This window comes from Episyrphus balteatus, chromosome 1 (assembly GCF_945859705.1).
Source record: "Episyrphus balteatus chromosome 1, idEpiBalt1.1, whole genome shotgun sequence".
NCBI classification, from domain to species: domain Eukaryota; kingdom Metazoa; phylum Arthropoda; class Insecta; order Diptera; family Syrphidae; genus Episyrphus; species Episyrphus balteatus.
In genome coordinates, this window is record NC_079134.1 from 86,797,572 (window position 1) to 86,813,503 (window position 15,932).

Sequence of the window (15,932 nt, forward strand, 5' to 3'; positions counted from 1 at the left end):
TGTACATTAATTTATAATTTTTCAATAAAGGCCTGATGAAGAGTGTATTCATGCTCGAAACGTTGTAACCATATAAAAATCTTTTATTGACCTGGAGCCTGCATCAAAGTTTTTCATATAAATTATTATTCAATGTCAAAACCAAAAAGTGTTAGAGCTAGATTATTTAATATCAAAACTTGGAAATTTCTGTAAAGCTTCTCTAAATTCATTAAACAGGCTTATCCGACAAACAAGCTTTCTTCGTTTAAGTTTCTTTAAGAGTATTTAAACAACTTATTAGAAGTTGTTAAACAAGTCCGAACTTCTATAAGCAGTCAAATTCTGAAGCAAGCTCAATACAAGCTGTTTAAAGAGGAGATCCTGCGAGATTTTAATTTACAGAAACTGTTGTGCTAGTTGGGTAGATTGGTGGACTACCACGAAGCAGAGACGAAGTACTTTTAAAATTATTATTAATATAGGTATACTAAAAACTAATGGAATATTATATATAATTCCAGATACAACAATAAAATGCATGATCTTAAATCAAATCAAAACCATTTAAAAAACAATATTCTTTTTGTTTTTATAGTTGTTTTTTTAATTTTGATAAGACATGTGTAAAAGAACTATACAAGCTCTTCCGAAGCTATCTGTCAAATCTCAAAGCTTCGGTAGATCTTCGGTGAAGCTTCGTTTAAGCTTCTTAGAGACATTATAAGTACATTCTTATAAAGGGCCAAACTTGTATAACGTTCTCCTTTTCCCATGCCCAACAATTTTACTAAAGTTAAAAGGAATCTGAAGTGTAGCTTCGGTAATACCTTTACCAAAGCTGAAATGTTAGTTGGGTAAGGAACTAGCAAGCATTTCCGTTCAGAAATTTCCAAATTGATTCACATAAATTAACAAAACCTTCATTTATGAATTCATTTCTAAACCTTTTTGAATCCTTTTTCCATTCACTTAAGCGAATGTAAATAGAAAGCTTAAGGAATAATTCACGATTCTTTTCTGAATCATATTAATGGGTAAAATATTATTCATTCACATTTGATTCACAGAATATTTTTTGAATAGCCTACTCCTCACATAAAATTAATGTTTCATGAACGTTCGCATAAGGTTTGCTGGGGAACAATTTAATCGCGTTAATAAGTAGTGTTTTTTATTACGATCGGTCTAAACTGGACAAAAAACGCAGTCTGGGCTAAGCAGTTTACATGTAAGTATAACATGCCTTAGCCCCTTGGACTTAGCTAAGCCGAGGGACTAAGGTGTTGTTGTATTTAACATGTAAATTGCTTAGCCGAGACTACGTTTTTTTCACACCCATTATATTCTTTACTTCCAATATTTAATAAATTCACAAACTTAAAAGAAACGATTAAACTTGCGAGTTGGTGCACCGCATAAACTCATATTTAACGAATCAGAAATAGGCGGAAAAATTAAGCTCACCGAATTCAGTTTATAACACTCCATCACATCCCTGTTTCATGAGAAACGTCAGATCAAGTTAGAACAGTCATTTAAAGGTCAGTTGTCAAAATAAAAAAAAAACAATTTGTAAATTGTGTGAATTTTTAGTTCATCGTTTCTCGTTTATATTTTTTCTTTTTTTTTTGTGTTTTTACTATGAAAAATATTATTACTAATTACACACATGATATTTGATATTTGTGCCCATGATTATGAAAGTGGACTAAGTTACTTTTTGCATTGTTTGAAGAAAAACTTACATAATAATTTTCTTATAACGATTTAATTATATTTCTTTTATGAAATCACTAGAGGAGCAATAAAGAGTTTATTTACTGCAATGTCGCTTTTAAATAAACTTTACCCCTTAAATAATAATTATTTTTAGGCTAGATTTAACGTCATTCTTAGGAGTGACTTAGTCCACTTTCATAATTAAGGGCTTATTTATAAACAGTACCGTCAGAGTAAAAAGTAAAACTTTTAACGCGTTTACATGAGTACACCCAAGTTTTTTTTTTGTACAATGCACGGTTCTTGCACTATAGGTCATATGACTTGAGTTTGGTATTGGAAAAAGTTCACACAGTTTTGAGTCGGAAATTAGAAATAAAGACTAGAAAAGGTGACACGAAGTCTGCCGGGTCAGCAAACTTCAATTGATTTGTCAGCTTTCCAACTAGAAATATCAGAAAAAGCTGAAAATTGGCTGAAAAAAGTAGACTTAGGTTCTGTGATTTTTAGAATATTTTTAGTACTTTTTTTGTGACATTTTTGAATTTGCTAATATCATTCTTCATGTGAATTTGTATTCGAAACATTTTGCACTGCTCTGTGTGATTTTTTAAACTTTTAAAAATAAGAAAAAAAGAAGTATCATACGGGCTTTATTAACTCAGCAGTTTTTTAATGTACCGAAGCCTTTTTTATAAATTTGGTTCACTTCATAAAAATTGGCGAGTTAACATGAAATTCATTTGGGCACTTTCTGGACTGAAATATGAAATCTGTCAATTTTTTAAGAGGGAGAATGGAATCCTCTCAAAAACCACAGAAGCTAAAGAACAAAAATATCTGATACTCTTATTATTATTATTAAATTAAATTTTTTTTTTTCGAAATGCTTTTCATCAGGATCACGATTCGTGATCCGGATGAAAAGCAAGATCACGATTCGTGATCCTGATGAAAAGTAAGATCACGATTCATTATCCTTATAAAAAGCAAAATCTCATGAGAACTAAATGGTAAATAAGCATTAAGTTGTAGATTAAAAATCAAACGCCTAAAAACTCACATTTTATAAGAACAACGTTTGGAAAATATGAAAAACAAAAAACATAAATTTATTTTTTAGATAATTGGAAAAATTTTAAATATTACAAATAATACAATACAATAAAATGAAAATAAAAACTAATTTCAACAGGATGCTATGCTCAGAAATTTGGTGCTCGTGGCTATGGTCATCTTGGAATATCATCAATGGGGCTGACATCTGATATAAAAGATGCTGAGTGGCAAAGGTATCAACGAAATGTTTGTATGTCTATGTAGTGTAAAGAAATATCCTTGCATAGATTAAAATGAGACATATTAGGCTTGTTCGTTGTTCCCCGCTCCAGGGCGGTCTGAGCGATGTCAATCAACTGTCAAAAAAATTTGTATTGTTCGGGTTTTTATTTTACATCGAACACTTTAGACCTATATTTCATCATCTGATTTTTGTTTTGACATTTCGTTTATTTATGTAGTTTCTTATTTCGTAAATAAAATTTATAATAATGAGCAATAATAACAAAAAAATCATACACGGTTAAAAATTCTGGACTATTTTTTAATACTTTTTGGGTTACATATATGTCTACACCAGAAATGTAATAAAATTTAATACAAGTATTAAATTTTTTTAGTTAATACAAAATGTATTAAAATGTAATATAGTTGTATTAAAACATAATATGTTTATATTAGAATTTAATACCATATGTATTAAATTTCATGTATTGCATATTAAAATTTAATCTTTTTATATTAATTTCTAGTAAGAATTTTATTAAAAGATAATGCAAAAATGTTTAAATTCAATACAAAATGTATTTAAAGTTAATAAAATGTATTCTTTTCCTAAATTCATTACTGAAAATAAATATTAATCATAAATAATAAAATAATGGTGATATTATTGTCTCTATTTTATCTGTTTCACAAACTGTGGCATGTAAAATCTTACTGTCGATCAAATTTCATCTGCAATGCAGCAATGCAGGCGTTTTGCTTCGAAAAAACACAAAGCGCCTTCAAATAAGTACATATTTACAGTTTTTGATTAAATTTTTTTTTAGAAAAGGTACCTCAAAAAATGGATTTTTTTCTTTTTTTAAAATGGCTGCCGGCGTCGTTTGATTAAATTTTAATATTCTTGTATTACAATTTCATACTTTTTATATTAGTTTAAAAAAAAAATTGTATTACATTTGAATACAATATATATTAAAATGTAATACAATTATATTAAAATGTAATAAAATTATATTAAAATGTAATACAATATATTAAAATGTAATACAAAAATATTAAAATCTAATACAGCGGTATTAAAATTCAATACAAGATTAGAATTTACCACGGAGGTTATTTTCTAATAATTTTTGTATTACAAGTAGTAAACTTAATACTTAAATATTGAAATTTAATACAAATAAAATGCACGACTGGGTTGCACGTACTTGCTCTTGGAGTTAAAGTTGCTTAAATTTTTATAGAAATTTGGAAAAAAAAATAAAATTCGATTAAAAAAAAGAAAAATAAAATAAAATCTGAAATTAAATTGCCCTCCAAAACAAGTATTCAGTTTTGATTGATATATTAACTTGCATTTTTAGAAAAAAAATTTTCAAAATCGTTAGAGCCGTTTTTTAAAAAAACAATTTTTTATAAATAATTTTTTAGAAAAAAAGTTTTAAAATAAAATTGTAATGCCATTTTGTAGAAATCACTAATCAACATCTAAAAACAAAATTAAAAAAAAATTCAATGTCCCGTTTTTTAAATTTGATTTTTCAAAAAAAAAATTTCAAAATTTTTTTAAAAATCCAAAAATCCGAATTAATACCGTTAATAATGATTTTCAAAAAAAAAATTTTTCATTACAAGATAGACCCTAGCTTAAAACTAACATTTCGAGATATTTCAATTTTACTAAAATCGGTATATGACAAGTACCGTTATTTTTAGTCCAAAAAAACTAATTCCAAAAACTCCTCTGGAGGGTCGCCAAATAACGCTACATACCAAGTTTGACATTAATCGGTGCAACCGTTTAGGCTGTAGCTCCTTATACAGACAGACAGACAGACTGACAGACAGACAGGCAGACAGACAGACAGACAGACAGACAGACAGACAGACAGACAGACAGACGGACTTCCGGGACCCACGTTTTTGGCATTGTCTACCATCGTAATGTCATGGAAAAATGTTATCTCAATTTGTTTTTTTTGTACGAATGCATAACTTGATATATAGTACCTATATCGCTGTATTAAAAAATACTCCAGAATTTTTAACCGTGTACAACAGGCATGTCAAACTTGCGGCCCGCGGGCCGCATGCGGCCCACAACGAATAACTTTGCGGCCCGGCCCTGTCCACATTTTTATTAATTTTGAGTTTTAGATTATAATTTAGATTTTATGTTCACAGCTTTTGACACACATGCACCTCCTTTTTTTCCTAATCAACAAATAAATATGGGACAAAACCAAACAAAATAGTAAATTTTATAAGATCTCGTGGCTTAAATCAGGGCAAGTTATGTGATTTCTTAAAGTGAACTAGGAAGCGAATATTCTGAGTTAACCTACAAACGATTTTGGGGCTTTGGAATATTTTTTTAGTTTTTAATGATAAAAGTCTTTAAACCAGCATATCTTGCTATCTTAAATGGTTGCAGAGTTTATAATTCATGATACTTACCTAGATGTAGCAAAACATTTATTGAGTTAAACTCAAAACTGCGAGCAAAATTCATAATAATAACGAATATGTGAACAAATGCAACATTCAAATGCAAATTTGCATTCAAATGCAACCTAGCTCTTTTGGAACATCAGAAGATAAACCAGGACTTGACGTATCAAAAATACTACGCAAAAAATCTAAACTATAAAATTGAATACGAAAAAGACTTGCAGAATATTTCTTGAAAGACAAGTTTTCTTAATTTTTTTCGATTTGTTCCATAAACATAGAATTATTGCCGAATTTGACTTCGAAATAAGTTCCAAATTCGTTGAAATGCCCGATTTTATAAGTATTTTTGTGCACTTGAAAACTGCCATATAAAATCGTTTGCAAATTTCACAGTAGGTACCTGTCGATGCGAGCAGTTATTTCAGTTATTAAGAGGAATGAGTTACCTATAAAATCCTGAATAACTAACTTTGGTCTGAGAAAAAAAAGGTAAATGAAAAAAAATTTTTTCCTCATTTTTGCTGTTTTTTTTTACAAAATTTTTTACATATAAAAATTGTAGCTTAACATGTTAGTAGTATAGACTAGAGGGTTCTGGAACACCGGTATCACCGGTATCACCGGTATCAGCGGTATCACCGGTATGGGTTTTGACATATGCTATACCGCTATACCGGTATGGATTCTAATCTATGCTATACCGGTATGGGTTTTGATCTGTGCTATACCGGTATGGATTTTGATATATGCTATACCGGTATGGATTCTGATGTGTGCTATACCGGTATGAGTTCTGATTTATGCTATACCGATATTATTTTGGGTTCTAGACCATGCTTAGCAAACGGTAGAACGCAAAAAAAAAACGTAAAATTCACGTTGACGTTAAAACGCAAAAACGTAAAATTCACGTTAAAACGTAAAATTCGCGTTCACGTTAAAACGCAAAAAACGTAAAATTCGCGTTCACGTTAAAACGCAAAAAACGTAAAATTCACGTTAAAACGTAAAATTCACGTTCACGTTAAAACGCAAAAACGTAAAATTCACGTTAAAACGTAAAATTCGCGTTCACGTTAAAACGCAAAAAACGTAAAATTCACGTTAAAACGTAAAATTCACGTTCACGTTAAAAACGCAAAAACGTAAAATTCACGTTCGGTTCACGTTCACGTTAAAACGCAAAAAACGTAAAATTCACGTTAAAACGTAAAATTCACGTTCACGTTAAAAACGCAAAAACGTAAAATTCACGTTTGGATTTCTAACACCATATCTATTTTTCTATCTATTAGTTTTTTCTATCTATTAGTTGTGGGATTGGATTTTCAGTGATAAATTGGTTGTGGGATATACTTTCATAGTTGGATTTTTTGAATAGCACAACATTAGCACCTGCACGGCATGCAATATAAAATTGATGTGTGCATTGGATAAACATATTCTCAATAGGATGTCCATATGCTTAAGATCAAATAAGAACTAGCATTCCAAAATACTTACCTCTGTTGGTTGTGCTGCTTAGAAATATATACAATGCAAGAGAATTTCAGAAGAGTTTGATTAAAAGACATATTTTTTTTTTTTTTTTTTTTTTTTTTTTTTAATATTTATTTTTATTTAGATCAGTTTTATATGTCATTTTCAAGTTCTATTCGAAAATGACCCCAAGCTAGTGTATTTACATTATTGCTACATATAAATCTTTTGTTATCAGAAGAACTTAAACTTAATTTGTTTATACATTCAGTGTATATAGTATGATGTTTAGATCTAAAGTTCAACATTTTACTATAGAAGTTTTGTTTGTGTAGCAAACAGTCTCTGTAATTTTGTAAAGACATTTTTTTTACAGCTGATGATTTAACACCCTTAGCCTTTTTTATTAGAGCTGCATCTTCTATGTCTATACTATACATTTTAGCTCTTAATCCTATAAATTCCTTCATTATTAGACCATTATTTTCATCCTTCATAAATCCTAACTTTTTAACATTGAGCTGGGCAATACCATAGCGGTTTTGGTGTGGATAGTCTGAAGTATCAAATTTATCTATTATATCATTTCTTATATCATTATAGAAATCATCTGTTCTTATTTTATAAATAAATGAATCGGTATCCATGTAGGCCAGATTTAGGTTGTCATTAAATTTAGGTTTCATGTATGCATAATGAAAGTCGTACATTTTATACTTTGAAATCTCCAAAACACAAAAACCTAAGTATATAGGCTTATTATATACACTGTGAATTCGTTTTAACTGAATAGCAGCCATGGTTTCCGAAAATTCTAATATGCTATGAAAATTAGGTTTAGCTATAAGAGCGCGACTACCGAGATGGGTACCTTTGCTTTCTATAGAATCGACAATTCGAACATCTTTTCGTTTGTCTACATTTTCCATAGTTTTTCCGAATACAGCATTATTGCAAAGTTTACGTTGATCCTTTTCAAACTTTGTGGTGGCTTTTTTTCTTAGTTCATTGTTTAAATCAATATATTTTTTAAGCCATTGAGATTGTTTGAATTGCATCACTCTATGAATTTTCTTAAGCACCAAACCATTATCAAGGCATTGAATTAATGTTTTGTAATGAATTATATAATTAACTTTATTATTCAAATCAGCAATTAATTTTTTATCGGATTTACCAGACAATGGAATGTTTGAAGGACAGAATGGAAGATCATTATGATTATCATGTATTTCTAGGGGGTACTCGAGATCCACTTCTAAAACATAACCAATGTTTATATTTGAAATTAACCAGCCTTTAATATCATCTAAATTAGTTGGAGGTTCAACCCATTTAAAGTTTGAATGTGGGAGGTAATCAGACATGGCCCAACCGTATAGGTTATTAGCATCCAAGTACATTAAGTAATCAGATGGTTTACTTGAATCATAATCAACCATATATTTATTATTTGCTTTACAATGTCGCAAGCTACATTGTGTTAAACCTCCTCTTATACCCTTAGCGAAAAAGTTATACATGTTGATGTCTGTCAAAAGTTCAAGCTTAACACCTGTTTCTTTCAACATAGCATCCCACGAAAAACCTGGCAATGTATAATAGTGACAGGGATCTAGACCATAAATTGTTCTAGAATCAATTCTAAATTTTTCAAAAATGTCTGCTAAAATTAAGACGTCTGTAATTAAATAGTGTTCAAGATATTCTCTTAAATTACTACATTTAAAATGTGACCAAACTTTCTCAGCATGATTATAATCATCTTGGTTACAATCCTCTTCAACCAAAGAATTTCTAAATGATTCTATTGGAGGAAGCTCCGTCTCACTTAATTTTTCTATAGAATCTAAATAATCATAGCATAAAACACCCTTACGAGTCATAAGTTGAATAGATTCATCATCTTTGAAAAATGTTGATAAAATTTTAAAATCTTTTTTTTCATTAAGAGTTTTTGCTATCTTATCTATACTTGAAGGTAAAAATCTAAATGAGTCTAAGAACCGTAATTCTAGAAACTCGCTCTGCTCACTATTTATTAATAGTTTTGCTGATATGGATATATATTTCTCTTTATTGAGAGGAATAATATTGATAAAACCTTTGATATTACCCAGCTCTTTTATAAATAAATGAGAATCATAACCGGTTAAATTATGGAAAAAAATTGGAATGAATTTAGGTATCTTATAGTTTAAGTTACATTTTGAATGCGCTGCTCCTCTGAATTTACCAGTCAAGTGATCATGATCTCGTACCTTTACATCGCCCCATACTGACTTCTTACAAATATGACATCTTGTTGTCTGCTGAAATTTGATTTCATCCTGGGGTGTTATATTAATTTTAATCTTCTTACTCAAATGATGTCGATGAATATGTTTGGAGTCTTCAATTAAGTTCGTAACAAAAACTCGTGCACAGTCTTCACCTAGAGAGAGCGATCATAATTTTCATATAGCATAAGAGATAAATCCTTTAAAACAAATTTACTTACCGGTGTATTTAAACAATTTATTTAGAGATGGATCAAATGAGCATTTGATAAAGTATGAAACTGAATGTAACAAAATTGTGACAGCCCTACCAAATGAGACAAATAATATACTACAGTTTGAGCATCAATCGAGGTCACTCGAAGTACCATTTGCCATCTATGCAGATTTTGAATGTATGCTGGTGAAACCTGATCCCTCAAAATCATCGACTACATCGATTAAAAAACATGTGCCGATTGCTGTTTCATACTTTATCAAATGCTCATTTGATCCATCTCTAAATAAATTGTTTAAATACACCGGTAAGTAAATTTGTTTTAAAGGATTTATCTCTTATGCTATATGAAAATTATGATCGCTCTCTCTAGGTGAAGACTGTGCACGAGTTTTTGTTACGAACTTAATTGAAGACTCCAAACATATTCATCGACATCATTTGAGTAAGAAGATTAAAATTAATATAACACCCCAGGATGAAATCAAATTTCAGCAGACAACAAGATGTCATATTTGTAAGAAGTCAGTATGGGGCGATGTAAAGGTACGAGATCATGATCACTTGACTGGTAAATTCAGAGGAGCAGCGCATTCAAAATGTAACTTAAACTATAAGATACCTAAATTCATTCCAATTTTTTTCCATAATTTAACCGGTTATGATTCTCATTTATTTATAAAAGAGCTGGGTAATATCAAAGGTTTTATCAATATTATTCCTCTCAATAAAGAGAAATATATATCCATATCAGCAAAACTATTAATAAATAGTGAGCAGAGCGAGTTTCTAGAATTACGGTTCTTAGACTCATTTAGATTTTTACCTTCAAGTATAGATAAGATAGCAAAAACTCTTAATGAAAAAAAAGATTTTAAAATTTTATCAACATTTTTCAAAGATGATGAATCTATTCAACTTATGACTCGTAAGGGTGTTTTATGCTATGATTATTTAGATTCTATAGAAAAATTAAGTGAGACGGAGCTTCCTCCAATAGAATCATTTAGAAATTCTTTGGTTGAAGAGGATTGTAACCAAGATGATTATAATCATGCTGAGAAAGTTTGGTCACATTTTAAATGTAGTAATTTAAGAGAATATCTTGAACACTATTTAATTACAGACGTCTTAATTTTAGCAGACATTTTTGAAAAATTTAGAATTGATTCTAGAACAATTTATGGTCTAGATCCCTGTCACTATTATACATTGCCAGGTTTTTCGTGGGATGCTATGTTGAAAGAAACAGGTGTTAAGCTTGAACTTTTGACAGACATCAACATGTATAACTTTTTCGCTAAGGGTATAAGAGGAGGTTTAACACAATGTAGCTTGCGACATTGTAAAGCAAATAATAAATATATGGTTGATTATGATTCAAGTAAACCATCTGATTACTTAATGTACTTGGATGCTAATAACCTATACGGTTGGGCCATGTCTGATTACCTCCCACATTCAAACTTTAAATGGGTTGAACCTCCAACTAATTTAGATGATATTAAAGGCTGGTTAATTTCAAATATAAACATTGGTTATGTTTTAGAAGTGGATCTCGAGTACCCCCTAGAAATACATGATAATCATAATGATCTTCCATTCTGTCCTTCAAACATTTCATTGTCTGGTAAATCCGATAAAAAATTAATTGCTGATTTGAATAATAAAGTTAATTATATAATTCATTACAAAACATTAATTCAATGCCTTGATAATGGTTTGGTGCTTAAGAAAATTCATAGAGTGATGCAATTCAAACAATCTCAATGGCTTAAAAAATATATTGATTTAAACAATGAACTAAGAAAAAAAGCCACCACAAAGTTTGAAAAGGATCAACGTAAACTTTGCAATAATGCTGTATTCGGAAAAACTATGGAAAATGTAGACAAACGAAAAGATGTTCGAATTGTCGATTCTATAGAAAGCAAAGGTACCCATCTCGGTAGTCGCGCTCTTATAGCTAAACCTAATTTTCATAGCATATTAGAATTTTCGGAAACCATGGCTGCTATTCAGTTAAAACGAATTCACAGTGTATATAATAAGCCTATATACTTAGGTTTTTGTGTTTTGGAGATTTCAAAGTATAAAATGTACGACTTTCATTATGCATACATGAAACCTAAATTTAATGACAACCTAAATCTGGCCTACATGGATACCGATTCATTTATTTATAAAATAAGAACAGATGATTTCTATAATGATATAAGAAATGATATAATAGATAAATTTGATACTTCAGACTATCCACACCAAAACCGCTATGGTATTGCCCAGCTCAATGTTAAAAAGTTAGGATTTATGAAGGATGAAAATAATGGTCTAATAATGAAGGAATTTATAGGATTAAGAGCTAAAATGTATAGTATAGACATAGAAGATGCAGCTCTAATAAAAAAGGCTAAGGGTGTTAAATCATCAGCTGTAAAAAAAATGTCTTTACAAAATTACAGAGACTGTTTGCTACACAAACAAAACTTCTATAGTAAAATGTTGAACTTTAGATCTAAACATCATACTATATACACTGAATGTATAAACAAATTAAGTTTAAGTTCTTCTGATAACAAAAGATTTATATGTAGCAATAATGTAAATACACTAGCTTGGGGTCATTTTCGAATAGAACTTAAAAATGACATATAAAACTGATCTAAATAAAAATAAATATTAAAAAAAAAAAAAAAAAAAAAAAAAAAAAAAAAAAAAAAAAAAAAAAATATGTCTTTTAATCAAACTCTTCTGAAATTCTCTTGCATTGTATATATTTCTAAGCAGCACAACCAACAGAGGTAAGTATTTTGGAATGCTAGTTCTTATTTGATCTTAAGCATATGGACATCCTATTGAGAATATGTTTATCCAATGCACACATCAATTTTATATTGCATGCCGTGCAGGTGCTAATGTTGTGCTATTCAAAAAATCCAACTATGAAAGTATATCCCACAACCAATTTATCACTGAAAATCCAATCCCACAACTAATGTTGAAATGAAAAAAAAAATAGATATGGTGTTAGAAATCCAAACGTGAATTTTACGTTTTTGCGTTTTTAACGTGAACGTGAATTTTACGTTTTAACGTGAATTTTACGTTTTTTGCGTTTTAACGTGAACGTGAACCGAACGTGAATTTTACGTTTTTGCGTTTTTAACGTGAACGTGAATTTTACGTTTTAACGTGAATTTTACGTTTTTTGCGTTTTAACGTGAACGCGAATTTTACGTTTTAACGTGAATTTTACGTTTTTGCGTTTTAACGTGAACGTGAATTTTACGTTTTAACGTGAATTTTACGTTTTTTGCGTTTTAACGTGAACGCGAATTTTACGTTTTAACGTGAATTTTACGTTTTTGCGTTTTAACGTCAACGTGAATTTTACGTTTTTTTTTTGCGTTCTACCGTTTGCTAAGCATGGTCTAGAACCCAAAATAATATCGGTATAGCATAAATCAGAACTCATACCGGTATAGCACACATCAGAATCCATACCGGTATAGCATATATCAAAATCCATACCGGTATAGCACAGATCAAAACCCATACCGGTATAGCATAGATTAGAATCCATACCGGTATAGCGGTATAGCATATGTCAAAACCCATACCGGTGATACCGCTGATACCGGTGATACCGGTGATACCGGTGTTCCAGAACCCTCTAGTCTATACTACTTTCCATGCTTCATTATAGTTTGCCGAAGATCCTTGTATTAGGCTAGCAATAGAAGTTCGAGCATCACCGGTTATACACGATCGCAAGTGATTTAATTTCACAGAATCTGGCACATTATTCTTATTGTGAACCAAATCTATGAAGAGGTCGGAAAATATCTTCCACTCTTCAATTTTTCCATCGAATTTAGGCAGTTCAATTTTTGGACTTTGTGTTAATACATTTGCATATGGATCAGATTTTATGCTCTCATGATTTTCTTCCAACTTGAAAAGAAGTAATTTCAGATCTTCTTCCAACTCGATTATATAATTTTCTTCTCTGAATTCCTCTTCTTGTATTGGATTCATCTTAGACAGCTCAACTTGCAGTCGGTCATTCCACCGTTTCAATTTTCCAATCCATATGTTTTTTGTATGAGGACGGGAAATTGCCTCAAGTTTCGCCTCGTCTATTGTTTTTTTAAACTTTCCATTATTGTACGTAATTTCGTTAAATCTATTTGAGTTTCACGATTTGTTATTGTTTTCATCATGATCTCATTCATTTGTTTTTGCTGCAAGTCTAGTCCAGTGGCTAGCTGCTGATTAACAGTTTTTATTTCTGCTATTTTGCTAGCTAACATTGCTTCGCTTATGCCTTGTTCAACACTGTCCAGATCTTTGTTTTTCAGCAAATTTTGAATTTTCTGAAAGTAGTTCTCTGCTCCTTTCATCCATTGTTCTTTAAAATAGGGAACATCAATAACACCAAGCTTATGAAGTAGCTTGTCATTTTCCTTGAATGCTTGAAGATTCTTTTCAGCATAGACAAGAATTTCTTGGTTTTTGCTGCGTGTTGTTACACTTTCTCCATCTTTTAATAACTTTTCCAGGTTTTTTAATATTTCAACCTGTTTTTCAATTACTTTTAAATGCTCTGATGACATTGTTGAATTTGTTTTTTTTTTTTACTTGTTATGATTTTTCACTGAATATGATTTTTTTTTTACTTGTCAGTATTTGTAGCTCTGACAACGCTAATTTTCACTTTATATATTTTTTGGTACTTGTCAGTATTTGTAGCTCTGACAACGCTAATTTTACTTTATCAGTATTTGTAGCTCTGATAACGCTAAACTTCACTCGTTCGTTTATTAAAAATCTCTTACCACTGGTGGGGGAAAATTTTTAATATAGCTCGAAGGACCAAATGATTGAGTAAAACTCGGTTGTAAGTCGAATGAATACTAATTTTATTTCACTACGTTCCTACTATATATATACAATTTTCTAGTCTTATCTTCTATTCTTAATGTCTATGTTCTTATCTATCTATTCTTACTTATGTAATTTATCTGTAGATAACCGACAGTGTATGCTTAGGGTAATCTGTCTTATCTTTATTTCACATACACATTGGGTTATCTATAGATTTGTTATGTTCATAATGTTTGAACAACAACATTTTCTATCGATTTAGTGCACATTATTTTTGTTGAAACAAATAAAAAATAAGTAATATTAAGTCAAAGACGTTTTTTTGTTTAGCAAACTCTTGCCTTATTATTTTGTAAACGGTGCAAGTTTTGGCTAAAAAAATAAATTATTGTTGTAGTCCTTTAAATTATCTACAATTTAAAAAAAAAATTAGCTCTCTACGACCCATGAAATTACAAAAGTAATTGTAGTAATTAAATATGTTGGTAATTTGAAAGTAATTACATTGTCATTGAAACTTTGAAATTAACTACTAAATTAAATTAAACATTTTATTTTATTCAAACGAAACAAAATCATTCAATAAATTAATTAATATTAGCTGGGTTTTATTACTCCCGTGATCCAGATCAGATCATTTTGTTTGTTAGCTTTACAATAGCAAAGCAAGATCCTGCTTTTTTTGTAAGGCAAATAAAAACAATATGATTTGATCTGGATCACGAGAATAATAAAACCCAGCTGTTATCACATTACACTGGTAGCTTATTTTTGCTTTAAGCAAAACAAACTGTTCAAAGTTTGTGTAACTTATTATAATTAGTAATTGATTACAAATTTAATGATTACTCCCCAACTCTGATCAAGCAGGACACTTTAAATATTTTATGAACTACGTTTTAAATAAAACGAGATGAATTAGGTATAATAAAATTTATGACTTTTCTGATTAGATTGTGAATGACTTTTTTTTTTTTTATTATTATTGGTGTTTTATAAGAATAAATTTATAAAACACTATAATGTTTATCACACATTTCCTGAAGAAAATTGACCGCAAAGTTTTTTTTTTTTTTTTTTTTGACGGGAGGAAATCTTCAAAAGACACTTGGCAGTATTCGACACCAAGTAGTGTGGGACTCTTAACCACTAAAACCACCTCTTTATCAGGACCAATCTTGAGAGATCGACATCAGATTTTTCTTTCTTAACTTTGTAAAATCACTTTGGGGGAAGTTTAAACTTTTAATAATTTCCCATGTTTTTTTAGACCATAAGCTCATGAGGCTTGGTTCTTCTTAATCTCCGAACATGGTTTCTGGTATTCAAGATGGACACCATTTCAGAATTGGTATGACATTGCAGTCTCTGATTATGGGATACAGCGTATTTTTTAACAACTTCTGTAACCGTTTCTATTTGTAAGTCACGATGTAGATCGCTATTTCTTATGTACCAAGGTGCATTAACTATTCCACGAAGGACTTTGTTTTGGAATTTTTGGATGATTTCGGTATTTGTTTTCTTTGTACAGCCCCATAATTGGATACCATAGGTCCAAACAGGCTTTAGTACTTGATTATACAGCATTATTTTGTTTTGGGTTGATAAATCAGAGTTGTTACCAA

At 30.1% G+C, this 15,932-nt stretch overlaps 1 protein-coding gene across 8 annotated transcripts in view; it reads left to right on the top strand.

The window, feature by feature from the left end:
* The window catches only part of LOC129906893 (muscle LIM protein Mlp84B-like), a 387,782-nt gene that overhangs the window by 246,763 nt on the left and 125,087 nt on the right, over window positions 1–15,932 (top strand). For 5 of the 8 annotated variants that reach the window (XM_055982880.1, XM_055982886.1, XM_055982882.1 and 2 more), the window contains one exon: window positions 2,897–2,993. The exons of the other annotated variants lie outside the window; for them this stretch is intronic. In XM_055982880.1, the coding sequence (XP_055838855.1) occupies window positions 2,897–2,993 (97 nt within the window). The remainder of the gene's footprint in view (window positions 1–2,896; window positions 2,994–15,932) is intronic. 8 annotated transcript variants of the gene reach the window in all.